The sequence below is a fragment of the Diaphorina citri genome, unplaced genomic scaffold (assembly GCF_000475195.1).
Source record: "Diaphorina citri unplaced genomic scaffold, Diaci psyllid genome assembly version 1.1 scaffold2068, whole genome shotgun sequence".
In the NCBI taxonomy this organism is placed as follows: domain Eukaryota; kingdom Metazoa; phylum Arthropoda; class Insecta; order Hemiptera; family Psyllidae; genus Diaphorina; species Diaphorina citri.
The window spans coordinates 26,707-50,553 of NW_007379493.1; the positions used below are offsets into that span (position 1 = coordinate 26,707).

General features: G+C 38.5%; 1 protein-coding gene across 1 annotated transcript; it reads left to right on the forward strand.

Moving 5' to 3' along the window:
• The first annotated feature begins 1,965 nt into the window (after nt 1–1,965).
• On the forward strand, nt 1,966–16,237 carry LOC103518085 (carbonic anhydrase 4-like). The gene is made up of 7 exons (XM_026829975.1): nt 1,966–2,095; nt 4,716–4,917; nt 5,187–5,333; nt 6,401–6,651; nt 7,045–7,269; nt 15,599–15,707; nt 15,893–16,237. The coding sequence occupies exons 2-6, from the start codon at nt 4,725–4,727 to the stop codon at nt 15,701–15,703; spliced, it is 921 nt and encodes a 306-aa protein (XP_026685776.1). The 5' UTR covers nt 1,966–2,095; nt 4,716–4,724; the 3' UTR covers nt 15,704–15,707; nt 15,893–16,237.
• Nucleotides 16,238–23,847: the final 7,610 nt, after the last annotated feature.

Here is a 23,847-nt window from a genome sequence, read left to right on the forward strand (position 1 = left end):
CTAGTGATGGGTAAATACCCGGGTACTTATTTTTGGGGAAAATACCCTGGGTATTTACCCAGGTAAATACCCAATTTTTATAAATACCCGGGTATTTTCAAGAAGCGCCTCAGTCGAATTGTGCCCGGGAAATTAAAAAAAAAAATCAATTGATGATGTTTTTTGTTTGTTTTTCTTCTTTTTTTAAAATACCCGGGTATTTACCCACCCTGGGGGTGGATAAATACCCAATTTTTATTTACCCACCCAGTGGGTATTTACCCACGACCCATCACTAGTCCCTCAGCCAGACTAAGTCCCTCAGCCAGACTAACTTATATGTCCTGAAGTGATAACACTATTTTTAAAGGGTAACTCAGCAAAGTGGAGAGCTGTTGCTCTCGAATTTATTTTGAAACAGACTGACACAAAAATATTATCTGGCCAGTGCCGCTACAGTACTAATAGTGTGTAACGAGTAAATATAAGTAGGTGTTTTGTTTTAGTAGCAATATTCTGCTAATTTGCTAACAATTCCGGAGAAATGACGTAATTGCAGGTAATTTTATTTTCTCACCACGCGTGCCAAGCTGCCAACTGTTGGTATTGTTGCGTAGGAATTGGACTGAAGAATCTTAGGGATAAGATGTAGTGGCGTAAGAACAAGAGGGCCTCGCATTGGACATCTTGATGGAGGAGGACAGTAACTTTGTGAAGTTCCATATGAATTGAGATGAAATAATGACTGATACTCTTCACCCAATTGAAGAGTATCAAATGAGAGTCTTTTAGAGATGTGTAAAAGAGTGAGTTAGTTATAAAAAAAGAAGTAGGTACTCTTTTCAGTGGACAACTCAGTCATAGATTCAGATCACTGAGAGCCTCCGAAAAATAACTTTGGAGGAGTTTCTTCAAGAGGTGAATCTTTGCTGATTCATAACTCCTTTTCAATCTTTTCATGTAATAAACTTTGTATTTTTCTTCGCTTAGCTCATTTAGGTGTATCAACAAGGTATCTACAACTTTAATCATGAAAAGTTCAACATTCAGTAGAAATAAAAAGTATTTCGGTTTTCCGAAGCAATTGGTCTTCCAAATCCCCCACTGATGATAAAAAAAACTATGATAATTTTACCTCACAGACTCGTTAGAAAAATCCGCAATAGCACGTAAATCAACAGGAGTGTAAACAAGAACCGTGGGTATGGCCTGATGAATCTGATGAGATAGCACACACCTTGACACTAATCGGGATAGCACAGACGGAGATCACATCAAAATACTACACCTGCGGACAAGAAAGAGGAGAAACAAAAGGAAGAAGACTGAAGAAAAAAAACTGACGCAGTCTGTATACCTACATAGGTGTCATCGAAAAAGGTTTGATGCAGACCTGTGAGATCAAAATTCTTGTACATAAAAACTACGCCATCCCTTCTCACAATCCTAAACCCCAATGTCACAGTCAAAGAACCTCCCCGTCAGTACTGACGAAGTGTATTTCGGTTTTCCGAAGCAATTGGTCTTCCAAATCCCCCACTGATGAGAAAAAAAACTATGATAATTTTACCTCACAGACTCGTTAGAATAGCAATAGCACGTAAATCAACAGGAGTGTAAACAAGAACCGTGAGTATGGCCTGATGAATCTGATGAGATAGCACACACCTTGACACTAATCGGGATAGCACAGATGGAGATCACATCAAAATACTACACCTGCGGACAAGAAAGAGGAGAAACAAAAGGAAGAAGACTGAAGAAAAAGAATTGACGCAGTCTGTATACATAGGTGTCATCGAAAAAGGTTTGATGCAGACCTGTGAGATCAAAATCCTTGTACATAAAAACTACGCCATCCCTTGTCACAATCCCAAACCCCAATGTCACAGTCAAAGAACCTCCCCGTCAGTACTGACGAAGTGAGAATGGTACAGTACCAAGATAAATTGTACTGACTGCCGGAAAACTGATAGGCCAAACCATGGTCCTCTCAGTGTAGTGAAGAGGCAAGTGCCAGGTCGACACACACATGGTCTCAGTAACCTGTGTCACTAAAAACAGTCACGTGCCAGTGTTTGATTTAACCCTAACCCAGAAAACTTACTTCGGATTGGTAGGTGTATTCACTTAGATACTATTAAATTGACTTAGGTCGAAAACCTAGGAAATTGACTTGCGTCGAACCTACGACATTGACTTCGAGAAAAAGTGCTATGCTTTATCTATATTTATAAAAGAGTAAACCCTGACTCATTCATTCATTCACGTGTCTGAAAATTGGGAAGAGAATATCTCGAAAGGGAAGAGAAGAGAGAAGTTTCTGTTATCGAGATAAATGTGGAAAACATTAGGCAGAAAAGAACCGTCCATGAAGCAATTTCTCTTGTGGGTGGTTCTTTTCTGCTTAAAGCTGTCCAGTTATTATTCCCTACACTGATACGGAGCTTCTCAATGTTACCGAGTCGTCGATTCAGTATAAAAAGAAATTCGCTATCAGCACCAAAAGGGGATAAACAGGAATTGTAGAGATCCAAAGAGGTTTCTTTACTGCCGAAAATGTTATACAACAGTCCCATAAAAAAGGATCTAAAGTTTAGGGGAACAGGAGGTACAATAATATTGTTCAGATGTAGGTAAGACGTAAAAATTTGGAAATATAAATGCTGCGAGTAATTTATGATCATTTGAAATGACCGATCGTTTTTACTTGTTATATTTTCTTATGATGGGTATACAATACATTATGTATCATGTACACCTATTATGTCTTTGTCTGTGTGTGTACGAGTATTGTCAATGTCATTATCAAGGTTCAATTTGTTTTCCAAGTCCTCGTGTACATGTGCAGTGTCTTGATGAAAATCTGCATTTGTTTTTGTTTACTCCCACATTCGAGCATCAATCACCAATAAATTTGTTATTGTAAACAAACATCAGTCTATTCTTAGTCCTAGACTCAGAATAAGAATGTTATTCTTATTCTGAGGTCCTAGACATATTACACATCTACATGTTGTGCTAAATGTGCTATTTACCTACCTATATGTAGGTAGGTTTGTTAATGTGCTATAAATTGCATTCGTAGATATGATGTCTTCTGCGTAGTTTTAACCTTGGAACATTAATCCACTTATCTAGTTGTTGATGCGTTTTGTGTGGTTGTTGATGTATTCTTTGTACCTAGTTGTTGATGAATTCTGCGGACTTCCAAGTTTCATTGATCACCTATATTTTCTTTACGCCCATTCATGAGTTTCATTCTCCACTGCACTCATTCATGCTCATTACTCCTTTTGTGAGGTGCTCCAAGAACTCCCCAGTTTGAAGAGGGGACTGGAAATGTTCTCACGTCTTTTGTTCCAGATTCATATCACGGGAGAGATGTAGATCAATTGTCACAAACTCGTTTCCCAGGACTCCTATTGGGCAGGGGCTCCGGAAACAGGGGCCAGGTTCACTTGTCTCCTTGTGAGGTCGAAGGCCGGAGCCCTTGGGGGACGTGTTCCTGAATACGACCCTCTTTTTCAAGGCAAAAAAAGTGACGTAAGAAAAGAAATATCTAGAAAAACATCAAGATCTATTGTATTCCATTATTAACCCTTCGCTTGTACTTTCTCATGTTTTTCCTTGGTAAAGGTTTGTCCCAAATTAGGAACAAGTATTATTTGTGATTCATCTTCTGAAGACACATGAAGTTTGTAAGTAAGATAGTTGTCTTGCCTTTTAGTAAGTAAAGGTATCCTAAGAACGGATTTTTCAAAACTCGCAGTGGTGCCCAAATTAGGGACGAAAACGAATAAAAGTATAATATGGTGCCAAAATAGTATGGTCAGGTAAAATGGTACAGTACGGTACGTTATGGTACGGTACGATACGGCACGGTACGGTTAGGGTCAGTCAAGTATGGTCAGGTACAGTTAAGTACGGTACGATATGGTACGGTCAGGTACAGTCAGGTAAGGTCAGATACGGTACGTTACGGTCAGGTCCTGTACTATATAGTACGATACGGTACGTTCAGGTACGGTACGATACGACAAAGTCAGGTACGGTCAAGTACGATACGGTACGGTGAGCTACAATACGATACGGTACGGAACAGTCAGATACGATTAGGTAGGTACAGTCAAGTTTAGTCAGGTGCGGTACGATACGGTAAGTTACGCTACGGTCATGCCTCTATGCATACGGCCATGCCTCAGCCACGCGCAAGCGGGCGGAGCCTGCTTGTATCTAATATCGGTATAGGCATTATCCACAGAAAATTCAGAAAGTAAGTAAAGACCATTTTCTATTTTCTTAAAAGACGACTCAAATTTTTATTTGCTCCAACGTTGCAAACGATTAAGCAAAAATGGAGTGATCCAAACATGATTGGAAGTTTTTGCAGATGCGTTAAAGAGAATCGCCAGCATATGTTTCCCTCATTTAAAAAAAAATCAAACGATAAGTAGAAATGATATGATAACACTCTTCTAGACACGTATCTACACGTACAAGATGTTAAGACAATAAGAAAACTTGCATTGGAGAAAGTATAGCAGTTTCGTCTGTAGGCAGAGGTTAACAGTATTTTCCCATTCACACATAATGGGATCATTATAGTTTGAGGGGTAATTAATTTCCGAGTACTATGAGGTAAATGGGTACTTATACGAAACATCAATTTTACAGTTCTCTGTATGTAACCTAACAGTTCTCACACTGAAGTTAATTTTTTCCCTTTTTATTAGTAAAAAACCATGACAACTGCATTGGATCTCTGTCTGTTGGGAGTTCTCTTTGCCCAGCAAACTGTACCATCTGCAGGAAATCCGATTTTCTCGTCTGTTTTGCCTTCAACTGGATTCTTCGGGTGGTACGGTACACCGAATACCACGGAATCTATAACAGAACATTCGCCTACAGCAGAACATTCACCTACGAAGAAGCATGGTAAGTCACAGTCTGGGGTCGAGTGGTTGTCGAAGGAACATGTTGTCTTCTGACAGCATTATTAGTTCATGTAAGGTTCACATAAGGGATCATAAGGGACTTTGGATCGGGAGATTTGTGGCACGGCTCTATCACAAGTTATAAAATTTAACACAGGCTAGGTATACCTACGTATGAAGGCAATAACAATTTTATTTTAGCTGGAAGTTACTGCAATAGTTTCATTTCCCTTTGAAAGACCTTGTTCGAAAATCTACTGTCATTTGCAGAACTCACATTCTGTGACACTGGAACTCTCCAATCTCCCATTGACATCAACGTGGCTACCTGTAAAACCAAAGACTTTCCCCCGGTCACTTTCCTGGATGACATTCTCTTCAATAGCGAGATCCAGTATGAGAACAACTGTGAGACAGGTGAGTGACGAAGACAATGGGCTAAGGCCAGCCACTCACTATCAGGTAAAACTGACAGGCGGACCTGATCAGGTATAACCCTCAGGCCCTCAGGTCTAATTGATAGTGAGTGGCTGGCCTAATACACCCAACACGAAACTGGTTGGATAGAATGGACCAGCTGTTTTAAGGATCCTTCTGCAGATGTCCAGATGAACATGGTGTTGGGAATCACCCCTTTGTAACCAAAAGGTATTCGTACTTAAAGGTCTTAAAGTGATAAAAAGTAATTTTCTATCCAGAAGGCTTGAAGTCCTCAGGAAACGATCACACTTTAACATCACCTAAAAAGGCCAAACGGATTGAACTTTGTAACCCTCAGGTCTAATTGATAGTGAGTGGCTGGCCTAATACACCCAACACGAAACTGGTTGGATAGAATGGACCAGCTGTTTTAAGGACCCTCCTGCAGATGTCCAGATGAACATGGTGTTGGGAATCACCCCTTTGTAACCAAAAGGTATTCGTACTTAAAGTGATAAAGTAATTTTCTATCCAGAAGGCTTGAAGTCCTCAGGAAACGATCACACTTTAACATCACCTAAAAAGGCCAAACGGATTGAACTTTGATACAGTTAAAATTTGGAGAATAGATGTGTTGGTTAAAATTAAAATAGATGATTGCTTCGGTAAAGGAACGTTTATTCTCTAGTCCAAACGCAAGACGAACATTTCGTTTCTTAATCCCTCAACTATTCCTGTATGTATCTGTTTAAAGCAGGATTTTAAATGCCTGAATTCGATTCTAAATCCCTGAATTCTCCCTGTATCTGTTCCAGTGAAAATCACTCTCATCGATAAAACTCTCAAGCCGAAAGTCCAAGGCGGAGCTCTGGCACCTGGAAGCTATGTCTTGGTTAAAATAGATGATTACTTCGGTAAAGGAACGTTTATTCTCTAGTCCAAACGCAAGACGAACATTTCGTTTCTTAATCCCTCAACTATTCCTGTACGTATCTGTTTAAAGCAGGACTTTAAATGCCTGAATTCGATTCTAAATCCCTGAACTCTCCCTGTATCTGTTCCAGTGAAAATCACTCTCATCGATAAAACTCTCAAGCCGAAAGTCCAAGGCGGAGCTCTGGCACCTGGAAGCACTTATATTGTGGACAATATCCATTTCCATTGGGGTACGAAGAACACGGAAGGATGTGAACATACCATTGCCGGCAAGAAGTTCCCCATGGAAGCCCACATGGTGCTGTACAAGAACACCAGCAAGGACTTCGAGGATGCCTTGCACAAGAAAGAAGTCGCTGTGCTTGGCTTTATGTTCATCGTAAGTGTTTTGATCTGGGCAACTACCTAGTTTTTAATGCTGACTTCCGGAGAAAGGTATCTGATTCCTGGGATTTTTCTTTAACAAATTACTATGTAGTTATAGGTAATGGGTATGCCCTTTCAATGGGCTTGATTAGCCATTTCCTTGGCTTTATGTTCATCGTAAGTGTTTTGATCTGGGCAACTACCTAGTTTTTAATGCTGACTTCCGGAGAAAGTTATCTGATTCCTGGGGTTTTCCTTTAACAAATTACTATGTAGTTATAGGTAATGGGTATGCCCTTTCAATGGGCTTGATTAGCCATTTTCCATGAGATTTCACTGAACTCCTGAACCATTTTCCATGGGATTTCACGGACACATCTTTAGAACAGATCTTTTATCTTTTCAGCTTCAAGCTCATCCGAACGAAGCCCTGCACGCTATGGTAGCCAACGTCACCGAAATTCTGCAACCGCACACCACTTTCAAAACGTCCGGGAAATCTCTCGTCTTCCTGAAGGACTACATTGGGAGCGGCTTCTATACCTACACGGGATCCTTGACCACCCACGGATGTGCGGAGGGAGTCTTGTGGACCATTTTCAAGAAGGACATCCCCATTGGAAAAACTCAGGTACATAATTGTTTTTGCTTGGATTCGATATTGGCCTTTAGAAGAAGTTTAGAATGTTTAGATTGACGCCGCGCTTTTGACTTATTTGGGGTCACTTTAGGAGGTTACGTTGAGGTCACATTAGGTCTCCCAATCAAGGGATTTGAAATCGTGCACCGTTTAAATGATTTACTGTCTCTTATGGAAAAGGTCGGCCATCATGATCGTGTCAACCGAAATTGGTTTGGTCTTCTAATCCAGTTGTGCTCCATTCAAGAAGGACATCCCCATTGGAAAAACTCAGGTACATAATTGTTTTTTCTTGGATTCGATATTGGCCTTTAGAAGAAGTTTTAGATTGACGCCGCGCTTTTGACTTATTTGGGGTCACTTTAGGAGGTTACTTTGAGGTCACATTAGGTCTCCCAATCAAGGGATTTGAAATCGTGCACCGTTCAAATGATTTACTGTCTCTTATGGAAAAGGTCGGCCATCATGATCGTGTCAACCGAAATTGGTTTGGTCTTCTAATCCAGTTGTGCTCCCAGGATTGGTCAAAATTGCATCTTTTGAATCAATAAGAATGTTTCATGCTTTTGTATACGTAAATCCTCTTAGACCCTTACCTTATTAATTTTATTATTAAATATGTTTATTAGACAATAGACATCCTAGGCTTTAAAGTTATGAAATAGGTAACTACAAAACTTATTACCTTTATATGATACAATGGATACACGTTCCGGTTTTGATCTTATCCGACTTAAATTGCATCTTGCGAATCAATATAAGAGTGTTTCATGCTTTTGTATACGTAAATCCTCTTAGACCCTTACCTTATTAATTTTATTATTAAATATGTTTATTAGACATCCTAGGCTATAACGTTATGAAATAGGTAACTACAAAACTTATTACCTTTATATGATACAATGGATACACGTTCCGGTTTTGATCTTATCCGACTCGAGTAATTGACTTAGGTCGAAAACCTAGGAAATTGACTTGGGTCGAACCTACGACATTGACTTCGAGAAAAAGTGCTATGCTTTATCTATATTTATAAAAGAGTAAACCCTGACTCATTCATTCATTTATACATTCATTCATAATCAACGCACAGCCGAAACGGCTGGACCGATTTTGATGAAACTTCGAGAATAGCTTCCTTTTGATTTGAATAGGCCCACTAATAACGGATTTTCCGAAACTCGCAGTGGTTTCCAAACTATGACCAAAAAACTACTAAAAATCGACCCATCGCCAAAACGGGTGGGTCAATTTATGTACATGAAGTTTGTAAGTAAGATAGTTGTCTTGTCTTTTAGTAAGTAAAGGTATCCTAAGAACGGATTTTTCAAAACTCGACAGTGGTCAGGTACGGTCAGATACGGTACGTTACGGTCAGGTCCTATACTATATAGTACGAGGTCAAACTTTCTTGACTTGGCGGGGCGGAGCGCTACCGCGCTCCTTAATACGGTACGTTCAGGTACGGTACGATACGACATAGTCAGATACGGTCAAGTACGATACGGTACGGTGAGCTACAGTACGATACGGTACGGAACAGTCAAATACGATTAGGTACAGTTAAGTTTAGTCAGGTGCGGTACGATACGGTAAGTTACGCTACGGTCACCTACGGCCATGCTTCTATGCATACGGCGATGCCTCAGCCACGCGCAAGCGGGCGGAGCCTGCTTGTATCTAATATCGGTATAGGCATTATCCAGAGACTTCAGAAAGTAAGTAAAGACCATTTTCTATTTTCTTAAAAGACCACTCAAATTTTTATTTGCTCCAACGTTGCAAACGATTAAGCAAAAATGGAGTGATCCAAACATGATTGGAAGTTTTTGCAGATGCGTTAAAGAGAATCGCCAGCATATGTTTCCCTCATTTAAAAAAATTCCAAACGATAAGTAGAAATGATATGATAACACTCTTCTAGACACGTATCTACACGTACAAGATGTTAAGACAATAAGAAAACTTGCATTGGAGAAAGTATAGCAGTTTCGTCTGTAGGCAGAGGTTAACAGTATTTTCCCATTCACACATAATGGGATCATTATAGTTTGAGGGGTAATTAATTTCCGAGTACTATGAGGTAAATGGGTACTTATACGAAACATCAATTTTACAGTTCTCTGTATGTAACCTAACAGTTCTCACACTGAAGTTAATTTTTTCCCTTTTTATTAGTAAAAAACCATGACAACTGCATTGGATCTCTTTCTGTTGGGAGTTCTCTTTGCCCAGCAAACTGTACCATCTACAGGAAATCCGATTTTCTCGTCTGTTTTGCCTTCAAATGGATTCTTCGGGTGGTACGGTACACCGAGTACCACGGAATCTATAACAGAACATTCGCCTACAACAGAACATTCACCTACCAAGAAGCATGGTAAGTCACAGTCTGGGGTCGAGTGGTTGTCGAAGGAACATGTTGTCTTCTGACATCATTATTAGTTCATGTAAGGTTCATATAAGGCACTTTGGATCAGGAGGCTTGTGGGAAGGCTCCATTACAAGTTATAAAATTTAACACAGGTTAGCTATACCTACGTTTGAAGGCACTAACATTTTTTTAAGGGGTTTGACAGAGGGAACTGTAACTGCTATGGTCTTATCGTCCCGAAATCGAAGAGAGAAGGAAGGACAGGATAGCCAGCCGTTCCGAGAACGAACATTATCCCATCAGGATAAAATCCGCCCCGGGCGGGAATCGAACCCGCGTCTAGCGCGAGCCGTTCCGAGAACGAACATTATCCCATGAGGATAAAATCCGCCCCGGGCGGGAATCGAACTCGCGGCCTAGCGCTTACAGGATAAAATCCGCCCCGGGCGGGAATCGAACCCGCGGCCTAGCGCTTATAACCCGTTCCGAGAACGAACATTATCCCATCAGGATAAAATCCGCCCCGGGCGGGAATCGAACCCGCGGCCTAGGTGTTCCGAGAACGAACATTATCCCATCAGGATAAAATCCGCCCCGGGCGGGAATCGAACCCGCGGCCTAGCGCTTCCATCGAGAACGAACATTATCCCATCAGGATAAAATCCGCCCCGGGCGGGAATCGAACCCGCGGCCTAGCGCTTACAAGGTAGAAAGTCTTATCGTCCCGAAATCGAAGAGAGAAGGAAGACAGGATAGGAGGAAAGCCAGCCGTTCCGAGAACGAACATTATCCCCGCCCCGGGCGGGAATCGAACCCGCGGCCTAGCGCTTACAAGGCAGACGCACTACCAACTAAGCTAACTAGGCTGGCAAAGAGAGAAGGAAGACAGGATAGGAGAAAGCCAGCCGTTCCGAGAACAAACATTATCCCATCAGGATAAAATCCGCCCGGGCGGGAATCGAGGATAGGAGAAAGCCAGCCGTTCCGAGAACGAACATTATCCCATCAGGATAAAATCCGCCTCGGGCGGGAATCGAGCCCAGTGGCCTAGCGCTTACAAGGCAGACGCACTACCAACTAAGCTAGCTAGGCTGGCTGAACCTTAACTTAATTTATGCCGTAGGACGAAAGCCAGCCGTTCCGAGAACGAACATTATCCCATCAGGATAAAATCCGCCCCGGGCGGGAATCGAACCCGGGTCTAGCGCGAGCCGTTCCGAGAACGAACATTATCCCATGAGGATAAAATCCGCCCCGGGCGGGAATCGAACTCGCGGCCTAGCGCTTACAGGATAAAATCCGCCCCGGGCGGGAATCGAACCCGCGGCCTAGCGCTTATAACCCGTTCCGAGAACGAACATTATCCCATCAGGATAAAATCCGCCCCGGGCGGGAATCGAACCCGCGGCCTAGGTGTTCCGAGAACGAACATTATCCCATCAGGATAAAATCCGCCCCGGGCGGGAATCGAACCCGCGGCCTAGCGCTTCCATCGAGAACGAACATTATCCCATCAGGATAAAATCCGCCCCGGGCGGGAATCGAACCCGCGGCCTAGCGCTTACAAGGTAGAAGTCTTATCGTCCCGAAATCGAAGAGAGAAGGAAGACAGGATAGGAGGAAAGCCAGCCGTTCCGAGAACGAACATTATCTTAGGATAAAATCCGCCCCGGGCGGGAATCGAACCCGCGACCTAGCGCGCGCTTACAAGGCAGACGCACTACCAACTAAGCTAACTAGGCTGGCAATAACAATTTTATTTTAGCTGTAAGTTACTGCGATAATTTCATTTTCCTTTGAAGTACCTTGTTCATTCAAAATATACACAATCAAACTCATGTCATTTGCAGAGCTCACTTTCTGTGACACTGGCACTCTCCAATCTCCCATTGACATCAACGTGGCTACCTGTAAAACCAAAGACTTTCCCCCGGTCACTTTCCTGGATGACATTCTCTTCAATAACCATAATGCTCTACCTTTTTCCTATGTTTGTTATCAAGTTGAGCTTGCTGGATTAAAAGTTCCCTTACCCCAGTAGTAGGCCACTACAAATACTGGTGAAATCCCCAAATTAGGTATATTGAGTACAAAATTCCATACCTCGGATGGGACTGAACCCACGCACTCCTGTTTAGTAAACGAGCTTATAGACCACTACTCCACCAAGGCAGGTAGTGGAGAATTCCACATAAAGTACCATCAATACGGGCAGCATTGAATGTTCATTTTTTATGTATGCTTTTTTTTTTTTTTTAATTTATTTTCTTTCAATTGTATATATCATTTCGTAATAATGTTATTAAAAAAAATGTAGGTATATATTATTATATCTTTTGCTACTTGTATATATCATTTCGTAATAATGTTATTAAAAAAAATGTAGGTATATATTATTATATCTTTTGCTACCCATTTAACTGCAACACACTAAGTACACCCTTGTGGACAAATAAAGTTTCTGAATCGTATGATGAAGGTAGAAATCTTCAGTATTCAGCAGATTGTGGTGATAAATATTATTGCCATGCTTCTGTACTAAGATATTAACCTCTTCGAATGATGAGGTCTTATTCTGGAAAAAAACTGTTTATTTTATATTCTGGAAGCCATGCAGAAAATAAAATAAACCAAGAAACAAATCATACGAAAGAATTTCTTAATTCTTGTCATTTAATTTCGAAATTTTAGAACTTGGATCTCCATCTATGTAGGTAGGTAACTCAGGAAAATTTTGGACCTTGGGCCTTGGGGGAAGTAAGCATATTTGTCCACATAAGAAGACTTTTTTTTATATGTAAAATTCTGGACCAAAGGTTTTGAGCCCAAAACCCGCCTTGATGGACAGTTCTACCATTCAATAAAAGGTAAGATAGGTATTCTTTTTCAACATAAAGACCTAGAACTTTAATTCCTCAAAGTTCGAAGAGGTAAAAGAAAGATAACTCATAACTTCACATGGTTACATTAGGTCTCGATAGAGTTGTAAATGACCAAAGGTTTTGAGCCCAAAACCCGCCTTGATGGACAGTTCTACCATTCAATAAAAGGTAAGGTAGGTATTCTTTTTCAAAATAAATACCCAAAACTTTAATTCCTCAAAGTTCGAAGAGGTAAAAGAAAGATAACTCATAACTTCACATGGTTACATTAGGTCTCGATAGAGTTGTAAATTACATCCCTAATGTCATTGAAAATATGCTTCCCCCCATTATCACAAGTCAAATTTTTTACTCACATACCCACACACGTACCCACACTTGCATTAATGTACACGACACATAAATTATACGTTATCTCTGCAGAATATTATTTATATGCAAAAGAGCTGAAAAAATGAATGTTTTCGTATTATGTTATTATTATAAGTAGATACCTACCAGCATGTGTGCATACTGCATACTAGGTACATAGGTACATTTTTTCTATTTATAGGGTATCTATCAATAAAATATATAAATAGGTATGTTTGTTTATTTATTTGTAAAAATGGTAGGTAGTCTTGTCTATACTGTACCTAGTTACCCACACATTAGTTACCTACTTATTCTTTCGAAAGCTTTGAGTGGGTTGAGGCAAATTAGATGCAAATAGGTAGGTATACCTACTCTCCCATTTTCTGTGAAGTAGATATTTCCTCAAATGTGTGTGGGGGTAGGTGCGTAGGTCTATATACATATAATAGGTATGAAAAGAAAGATACTTATAATATAAGTAGATAGCTCCCATGGCGTAGTGGTCACTGCGCTCGCCTTGCACGCGGGAGACCCGAGTTCGATTCCCGGCGGGGTCAAGAAATTTGTATCATGCAAATGATTGATTTTGTGACTGGCTGTTGCGGGGCCCACTCAGCCTCGTGAAAAAAATGAGTAACTACCTATGACAAGCATCATTATTTCATTATAAATAATCACACACACAAAAAAGGTTTTTAAAACTTTTTCCCGAACGTAAAAATTTCAACAAAAAAAAGTTTTCCAAATAATTTGCTGGTAAATGACATAATAAGCCTCTTTAGAAAATGCGCTGAAGAGAGCCCATAGGCATTATTCGTATTTTTACTTTTCACCAAAAAAAAAAAAAAAAAAAAAAAAAACAGAACAGGACAGAACACATAATAGGTACCTACATACTTTCATACTTTTGTTACGTGAAGGGTGGTATCGAAAATATCGTAAACACTTAGGTGTATACAGGGTGAACCTGAAACGACGTCTCCATTGCAGTTGGTCGTTAGTGATCGGCATGATTCGGCAAAATCGGAACGAGCGGAGATGTTTGTGTTCTTTTTAAATTGGTAGCAGAGCGTGGATCCAGATCAGATATTTACCTTTAGATTGGCCCTAATCAAAGCTGGGTTTTATTTGAACTTATCGAAAATTTAGCAGAATATCACGTTTTTTTAATCGAGGAACGACATCCTTGATAAACATTCTTGCTACACAAAAATTCTTTCCCTCCTTTTTACCTAGATCTGCTGAAAAATTAGCTAATAAGAAAAGCTGTCACTGACGTCATACAATTTACTCCATCAAAACAAGAACAAACCTGGGAAAACAAGAAGCTCCAAGCTTTCCATCTTGGAACCCTTTTATGCCCCGATACTGAAATGAGAACTAATACCGAAAGGCACAATTAGCCGGCCAAGCATTCGGAAAATAAGGGGTTTTTTAGTGAATAAATATTTATGTACACCATTTGAAGTGGCCTCTTTACAAATCCCTGTCAGAAACACACGTATTCCATATGAAACTTTCATGACCGTTCCCCTTCCAATATTTTGTCCTAATGGTTGAAAACTTTTAACAGGGAAGCCTCGATCCTGTTTTCCATTCAATTTGCTAGTAATTATATTATTAACTGCTGATGGTATTATTTAGTTTGAATTTTAATGGGTTTTCACTGAAAATCTCTCTTGCTTTTTATAATTATTATCCAGATTATCTTTGGAGAGGTTTTCGTTTTTAAGACTGAGAGAGTGAGTGTATGGACAAAGGGACATTGTTAATGTGGCAATAAGTATGAGGGTCAAAATTTTTGACTAATGTGACCTAAAACATCATAAACAAAGGAAATGTAAAATATCATATCTAGAAGACGAAAGATATCGGAGAAGAGAAGCACACAGAATGATGAGGGTATAATAATTAATATAATTATATTGAAGAAATTTAAATAATTAGAAAAAATATCATGGAATGTGTGAACGCAAGCTTTGTTTGAGACGGTCATGACAAATATTAAAGGTGGTATGAATATTCTCAGTCAACCTCCAAAAGGATAAAAAGCCAATACAACCAAAACAAAAGACAACAAAATTGTAAAGAACCCCAAAAGTTTTCTTTCCACCATTCAAGTGAGGAACTCGTCACAAAAAGAAAAACACGTCCTTACCATTAGCAGTGAAGACAGAACTTCCAAATGTCTTCAAAACCTTTTCAACCTTCGAGAGCGGAAATGTTTAATGCGAAAAAAGAGGTCCTTATGTCTTGTAATATTTTCTTTTTATAAATGTATAAAAACTAATGACCTATTATGAGCCCTTTGACAATATTATATTTGCCATTAGCGAAGGGCAATAAACAGTTTCAGTGAGGAAATTAAAAATAATAAAAACATGGAAGAAAAAAAAAAAGTAAAAAGGTTTGTAAAGTCTGTTGATCAAAACCGGAACGTGTATCCATTGTATCATATAAAGATAATAAGTTTTGTAGTTACCTATTTCATAACTTATTAAATTTTGATGTACCTATTTGTAATGTATCTAATATTCTCATGACCTCATTCAAGGACATTATTTTTATTACTGACGTCATGTTCCCGTTTTGTTCGACAGCTCATAATATTTCACGATGTGATTGGTGAAGATGCCGAAGAGCTCCAGAACTGGAGAGCAATCAAACCCTACACAACATGGGTTAATTTTGTTCACGTTTTGTTCGACAGCTCATAATATTTCACGATGTGATTGGTGAAGATGCCGAAGAGCTCCAGAACTGGAGAGCAATCAAACCCTACAACAATCGCGAAGTGTATCAGTCCACATTTTAGCATTAGAATCATCAAATTTCACCTAAACGCCTAAACCTCCAATGTACTATAGACTCAGGGGTGGAGGGGCTGTCTTTTTGGTACCTAACGGAAGAAAGACTATAGTGATGTTAAACGTTCCCCCGGAAGGGCTGGCTTTCTCCTATCCTGTCTTCCTTTTCTCTTCGCTTTCGGGACGATAAGACCTTGGGAATCATCAAATTTCACCTAAACCTCCAATGTACTATAGACTCAGGGGTGGAGGCGCTGTCTTTTTGGTAACGGAAGAAAGACCATAGTGATGTTAAACGTTCCCCCGGAAGGGCTGGCTTTCTCCTATCCTGTCTTCCTTTTCTCTTCGCTTTCGGGACGATAAGACCTTGGAAAGAAAATGAACGTGTTTCAGTCGATGTCGATCGACCACAGCGTATTCTTTGAGACTCTTGTTGCAGACAAGCTATCTACAAACCGTCAGAACGGCACCATTCAGTTTAGTGGTGATAACACACATAAACACAAGCAATATAGTCATAAACGAAATTGAATACCGATCCAGATTCCCTATCCAAGACACGTGGATTGATCAAATTGAATGCTTTTGATAAAGTTGTAAATAACATCTTCAGATCCTGTGTCTGAAAATTGGGAAGAGAAATATCTCGAAAGGGAAGAGAAGAGAGAAGTTTCTGTTATCGAGATAAATGTGGAAAACATTACGCAGAAAAGAACCGTCCATGAAGCAATTTCTCTTACGGGTGGTTCTTTTCTGCTTAAAGCTGTCCAGTTATTATTCCCTACACTGGTACGGAGCTTTTCAAAGTTACCGAGTCGTCTATTCAGTATAAAAAGAAATTCGCTATCAGCACCAAAAGGGGATAAACAGGAATTGTAGAGATCCGAAGAGGTTTCTTTACTGCCGAAAATGTTATACAACAGTTCCATAAAAAAAGGACCTAAAGTTTAGGGGATTTCAGGAGGTACAATAATATTGTTCAGATGTAGGTAAGACGTAAAATTTGGAAATATAAATGCTGCGAGTAATTTATGATCATTTGAAATGACCGATCGTTTTTACTTGTTATATTTTCTTATGATGGGTTTTATTATTTCGTTTTTTATTATTTACCCGAAATAAAAAAACGTATAAGTAGATATGGAGGGGGATTTTATTATTGATTAACCCTTTTCGGACAGTTGTTTAACTCGTCTATTTTTCTTTATATGAATTAACCCCAGCGTCTATCGGCTACGGCTCTGCGCAATGTATACTTTGTTAGCTCAGTATCAGTTTCACGAAAAAGAAGAAGAAGAAGAAAAAGAAGAAGGAGGAGAAGAAGAAAAACGTATAAGTAGGTAGGTATAGAGGGGGATTTTATTATTGATTAACCCTTTTCGGACTGTTGTTTAACTCGTCTATTTTTCTTTATATGAATTAACCCCCGCGTCTATCGGCTACTGCTCTGCGCAATGTATACTTTGTTAGCTCAGTATCAGTTTCACGAAAAAGAAGAAGAAGAAGAAAAAGAAGAAGGAGGAGAAGAAGAAAAAGAAGAAGAGGGAAGAAAGAAAGAAAAGAAATCAATATGCTACATGATTTCTCTCTATTTTCGACAGATTACCTACTAGTTTCAACTCTCTATTTTCAACTCTTTAAATGAAAAGAAAAAAAAATCACTCAAAATGATGCATTATTATGATTTACTATTTTACAACAAGGACGCATCATCATAACTTATCCCATAATAGCCTTACGCAGACATAAAATTTGTTTACTATTCAATATTATTGGAAGAAAGAAAGAAAAGAAATCAATATGCTACATGATTTCTCTCTATTTTCGACAGATTACCTACTAGTTTCAACTCTCTATTTTCAACTCTCTCTATAAAAGAAAAAAAAAAAATCACTCAAAATGATGCATTATTATGATTTATCTACTATTTTACAACAAGGACGCATCATCATAACTTATCCCATAATAGCCTTACGCAGACATAAAATTTGTTTACTATTCAATATTATTAGAGCTTTCGGATAAAAAATTCGAAAACGAATTTCATTTATGGCCATTTTATAGACGGCATTCAAATAAACCTCGCGGGACCTCTAAGGGTCATCTTACTAGGGATAAAACTGAAATCCAGTGAGGTTTTTACTGCACCTAAACTTAACCCAATGACAACCAAGAGAACGATTGGTACCTACTTACCTAAAGGTATGTCCACATAAATATACAATAGTCGACCGGTCATCGATTGATGTCGACTGAAACGTCCACACTGCCTTGATCATACTTGTCGATCGACGGCCGGTCGACTATGTGTTGATGTTTGGACACACCTTAATTTGATACTCCTGGTCTTCTCCTCCTTCTCCTCCTCTTCCTTCTTCTTCGCCTATTCCCGTGTAGAGGCGGGAGGAGCAGATTGGAAAAAGGGCCTGTGGGCCCACAGGCCCTTTTTCCGTTCTCTGCATTTTTAGCTTCCTTATACTCTTGGTCAATGTTAGAACACTTTAATAAATAAAAATAAAAAAAAGGTTTGTAAAGTCTGTTTGCTCCTCTTGACTGAAAATTTGGAAGTTCAAGAAGAAAACTTCTTTGGTCTGAGGTCTGTTCTTGGGCTCATTTTGTCATACATAGGCATATCTTTGTTCAATTTAGAGATTTAAACACAGTTAAGAAATTCGTCTAAACTCAAACTACTCATAAAAGATCCATCATAAAAACTTGTGATATACTTCTGGAACCCCAAAAAATCATAGGAAGTTGGTTGAATGTTACTTTTTGTTGCTGGTTAGGGACCTTTATACTCAAATGTTCCACACGTCAGGTTCTTCACATTCTAATCACCCTATGCAATCTATGCTGAGAACAATCTAATACCTATGGTCGTGTTTTTTTTGGCTCATTTTGTCATACATAGGCATATCTTTGTTCAATTTAGAGATTTAAACACAGTTAAGAAATTCGTCTAAACTCAAACTTCATACACTTTCTAAGATCGTTTATGAATTATTCATCTACACAATAACCATGATTGAGGATAAAGGTAGGTATATATTATGGATATTTTGAATTCTGGTAAAAATGACACATCCACCATTATGTGTGAAATTAGTTGATGTGCAATATTTTCAACAACTAGGAACACAGGTCAAATTCTCATCAGACCTTATGTGTCTCTTCACCCCCTTCGTTAGAGTTTAATAATCCAGCTCCTCAGTTGTCCTCATTAGGCTGAGTGCACTCCTATTTTGGGTCACTGTCTGAATGCCCACCACTATAGGTACATACCTACCTATGATAATATTTTGTAAATTGTCAATGGGTATTACCTACATAAATAGTTGTGGAAAAGATTACCCAGAATTCTCATCAGACCTTATGTCTCTTCACCCCCTTCGTTAGAATTTAATAATCCAGCTTTGGGTCACTATTTTGGATCACTGTCTGAATGCCCATCACTATAGGTACATACCTACCTATGATAATATTTTGTAAATTGTCAATGGGTATTACCTACATAAATAGTTGTGGAAAAGATTACCCATCCACTAATTTTGACTAGAAACAGAGAACAATGGTACTGAACGGTCCCACATAATTTCTCAGCAAAGCCTCCTTGTTCAAAAAGTTGTAAATCATAAAGCCATTTTTTAAAATTTATATTTCTTTTTTTAAAAAAAAAAAAAAACTTTTTTATGGGTAACCCATTTTTATTAAAGATTATGGTGGGTCTTGATACCTACCTATGATAATATTTTGTAAATTGTCAATGGGTATTACCTACATAAATAGTTGTGGAAGAGATTACCCATCCACTAATTTTGACCAGAAACAGAGAACAATAGTACTGAACGGACCCACATAATTTCTCAGCAAAGCCTCCTTGTTCAAAAAGTTGTAAATCATACAGCCATTTTTTAAAATTTATATTTCTTTTTTTTTAAACTTTTTTATGGGTAACCCATTATGATTAAAGATTATGGTGAGTCTTGGGATTTTCGCAGAGCGAACAATGGCTCTAAAGTTTCTGATTGTGATTTTCTACTGTAATAAAAAGATAAAATTAAATTAAATATATCATAGGTGATCGTAGTTTCCCTTTGTAAATAACTCTAAAAAAAAGTGATCTCAGGATAGGACAATTTGTGTTGAATCTATTTAGGATGAGGTCACATCAATAACTGACATACCTAACTTCCCCTACTTGGCTGGTTAGTGTAGTGGTCACAATCGAACGTCATCGTCATCAAGATATGGTGTAGTAGTCAAGATGCTCGTCTGGTAATCAGGAGGGTGTGGGTTCAATCCTTGCCAAGGGATTTTATGCTCACTCAAAGTTGTTTGATATGTAGGTACGTAATTTTACCATACAATAATATGGAAGACAATACCCAATTCGAACCTTGTGACTAAAGACTAACACACGCCATCCGTCTCCAAACACAGGGATATGTAAATACACGAACAAAATTATTACTTTTATGGGGCAAAAGGAGATAATAATTTTTGTCAAAGTTTTTCTATTGTTAGGAGAAAAAGAGGAAGAGGAGAAAAATCGCCCCCCTCTCCTTCCAATGATATACTCACACGCTCTTAACTTTCTCGGAGAAAAAGAGGAGAGGGGAGGGGAAAAGGGGAAAAGGAGGAGAGGGAGGGGTAAAAATTACAATAAAAATCCTTGGGGACATCCAGGAGAGAAAATTCTGGGCATAATCTGGCGGAAAAAGTTGAAGGAAAAGTTTGTCTCGAGACAGTTCGAGCAACATATGTGTGGTGGCTTTATTATTGTGCTTTAAATACACGGGAAGGTTTTTATTATTTTTGGCCACCGAACTAGACCAGTGGGGGATATGATGTTGTAAACGGCACATCTTGACGGACGGCTCCTTTTTTTCCTCTCCAAAAAAGGTTTGAAATAGAGGGAACTGTAACAACGGAGGTCTTCGAAGGAAGAAAGATTACAGGATAGGAAAAAGCCATCAGCCGTTAATAGAACGAATCCTATAACCACGATTGGAGTTTGTAGTAATGCTTTCCCCCGGGAGAGAATCAATCCCGTAACCTAGCGCTTACAAGACAGACGCGCTGCTTGCCAAGCTAACTAGGCTAGTTGGGTTGGTCCTTCTTGCTAGATTAGAAGGTATTCCGAGCTAACTAGACTGACTATTATTCATTTTTAATAGCCCTATTATTAAGGGGTAAAAAATGTTAAAATCGGGCACTGATTTTTAATATCGTATTTTTAGTGTCTGTTTCTTGAGGGGGAAGGGAAGTGATGGAAAAAGCTTCTCTGTTTCCTTATTTTTAAAAATATACACACACACACATTACATAAATTTCGAACATGTCCAAATTTATAATTTCACCCGAACAAAAGCTGGCAAAGTTTCGTCTTATCTTTTTTCCTCCTCAATGTTGAATGTTTGGAGGGGGAGAACCATTGTGATGTCATCCATGGAAATTTGAAGGAGGAGGAGGAGGAGGAGGAGAAGGAATTGGACAGACAGGTTATAAATACCTGCTAACTACATGCACAACTAGTGGACGATTGAAACGGGGGACCTACTTACATATTTAGGTCTCAACAATCCTTCTTAAGGTAGAAACACATTACCATCACTTCACGTCACGTGGGGTCATGTAGAGTCAGAAAGATGTAGTTTAAAGTTTTCCAATAATATTCTAGGTAATCTCGTTCAGGACAGCCACACTGCCCTCACGTCAATTGAGCTCACGGGACCTCCCTATGAAATATGGTGATGATTTATTTTATTTAATTTTTTCACTCATTCCGGGACTCGATTTTGGGCCTTGCTAAGAGTTGTGTCCTGACTTTTGATTCACAAGATAATAATTACATTACGTGGGGCTCCTATCCCCGTAGCTCTTGTACGGTTGGTAGGCAGGGAGGAATCTCATATTTTTCCACTTTCGCTTTTATAAACTTTTTTTTTTATTTAACAAAAAAAGTCGACATTATTACCTACATTTTTCTGTTCGTTATTAGTACTTACAAATAGTAACTTATTTTTATTTGTACTTTTTATCAGTTGTACCTATTAATTTATATTTTGAAAATTAGCATTATCAGAAAAGTGTTGAAAAAGACAGATCTCCTAATAAATTCCTAGTATTTAAACTAAATTTAACAAAATGAGTTCTTTGCCTGCCGTTTTTGAGGGACGGAAGTTGTGTCCAATACTTACTTACAGGAAATTTGAATGTAACAGATACCTAAATTGAAGATTAGCAAGTACAAGGTGCAATAAAATTATTGATGTACCTATATGTTTTAAGTAATTTTTCGTGTTCCAACTCTTCAAGTCTGTTGTTAGCTGATTATCCTGAGATAGGATTGGCTCCCACAGATGCAGAACAAGAAACAATCGGTGGGATGTTAGGCGATGATCCTAAAGTTTAGAAAAACGGAAGTTCATCCAATTAGGTTTAAGTTTCTTAGAAAACAAATAGGTACTCAGTCAATATTTTATTTTAACAATTTAAACATTAGGTACTTCACCTATTATCTACTAAAATCTACCACATCCACCATCTGATGTGATGTTGGATATTGGGGAGTTAGTTGGAATCAGGCACGGGCAAAAGGGGTTTTAGGTTGTTAGGTTGGGTAAGTGTTGGCCTTACATTAGGTATATTTTGATGCTTGGCATCCAATAACTACCTTCACTATCCACCGTTATCTTACAACCCATTACATCGTGCCTTGTCTACTAAAGTTGTTAATTTGTTAGTTTTTTCCTCTCCCAATAGTAAAAAGCGTTTCACAAATGAATTACCGATTTAATTGGTCTCCGGTTTATTTGTTTTAAAACACCGGTGATAATTGCTTCTAATTGCTCACTACCTAGGCCACCCATAGGTAAGATTGCCACGGCATAACCCTACAGCTTTCATGTCAGATTTTTTTTTTTTTTTTTTTTAGGCACTGGGAATTAATAGGGACCTACCTACCTACCTACAGATCGTTTTGGCTGAAATTACCTATTTTGGAAAAAAAATGTCCATTTATTTTGTATATTTTATAAAAAATATTAAATTAGGATGGGTGGGTGCTTGCTTATTATTTTTATCTTGATAAGGACCTTATCTGATAAGAACTTATCAGTATATTTATGGGAAAAGGACCTCGAGAATGGAAAAAAGGCCAGTGAACGGAAAAAGGGCCTCCAAAGAGCTTTTTTAAAACTAATATTTCTTGTATAAGACTTTGTGAATATTGTTTTTTTATTGCGTTAAATTATTTAAAACAAAACAAATATCATTTCTTATGAACTGCTCAAACTTCATTTTCACAGCCAAATTTGTTATTTCGGTTCAAAAACTTTAAAGCCCTATATCTCAAAACAACGATTTGTCCCAAGGGCCCTTTTTCCATTCTGCTCCTCAATTTAGGGAACCCATTTATAGGATGCGCCTTTGAAAACGCTCTCAAAGGCTTTTCTCTCTCATTCAAGAAGGATTACAAAGTGTAGTTTTGCTAATAAGGTGTGCCAGACTTATTGTCAGCAGTTATAGAGAACACACGGTAAGCTTTCTGATGTTTTTGAGAAGCTTTTTGTTTAAACTTTGTTTTAATTGGCGTAGTTACTGTAGTTTCCTCAAAAGATACTTCTCTTAATCTTCTACAAAAGTTGTGTTCCTTGTTTGTGAGACTTTTGGCGATAACCTTTTGAATTGTTTTGAACAAAACACAAGCATACGTATTACGTATATTACTTCAAGTTCATACATGATACTTACGCTTCCTAGTACGTATAAAAGGATTATTACTTTCAAAATAATATAGAAATAATGATGATATACATAGATAGTTACACTAACTACAAAGAAGGATTCAGAAGAGCTTTGAGAACACCCTTGACTTGTGAATGTAAGAGTAAGAATTAGAAACATAGAAAGTAGAAACCTTAAAATGTTAAGTCTTCTTGTATTAATTTATTTATTTATTTATTTATTACACATTTAGCAATTAATATCAGCCATTAGTGGGTTTAAAGAAAAAGGGTTACCTACATATGTTTTAAAAAGTTGTTCTGTTTCAGGAATCTCATCAGGGATGAAATAGAGTCGGGATTGTCTGACAGGATATAGCTAGGGAGTTACCGAGGAACGAAGGCGGTCTGAATCTTAGCTTGTT

Bases quoted from the DNA above. Each gene is read 5' to 3' on its own strand.
- LOC103518085 (XM_026829975.1), top strand. From the start codon at position 4,725: ATGACAACTGCATTGGATCTCTGTCTGTTGGGAGTTCTCTTTGCCCAG. The intron at 4,918-5,186 runs GTAAGTCACAGT...TGTCATTTGCAG, and splicing joins TTCACCTACGAAGAAGCATG to AACTCACATTCTGTGACACT. The intron at 7,270-15,598 runs GTACATAATTGT...TTTGTTCGACAG, and splicing joins TCCCCATTGGAAAAACTCAG to CTCATAATATTTCACGATGT.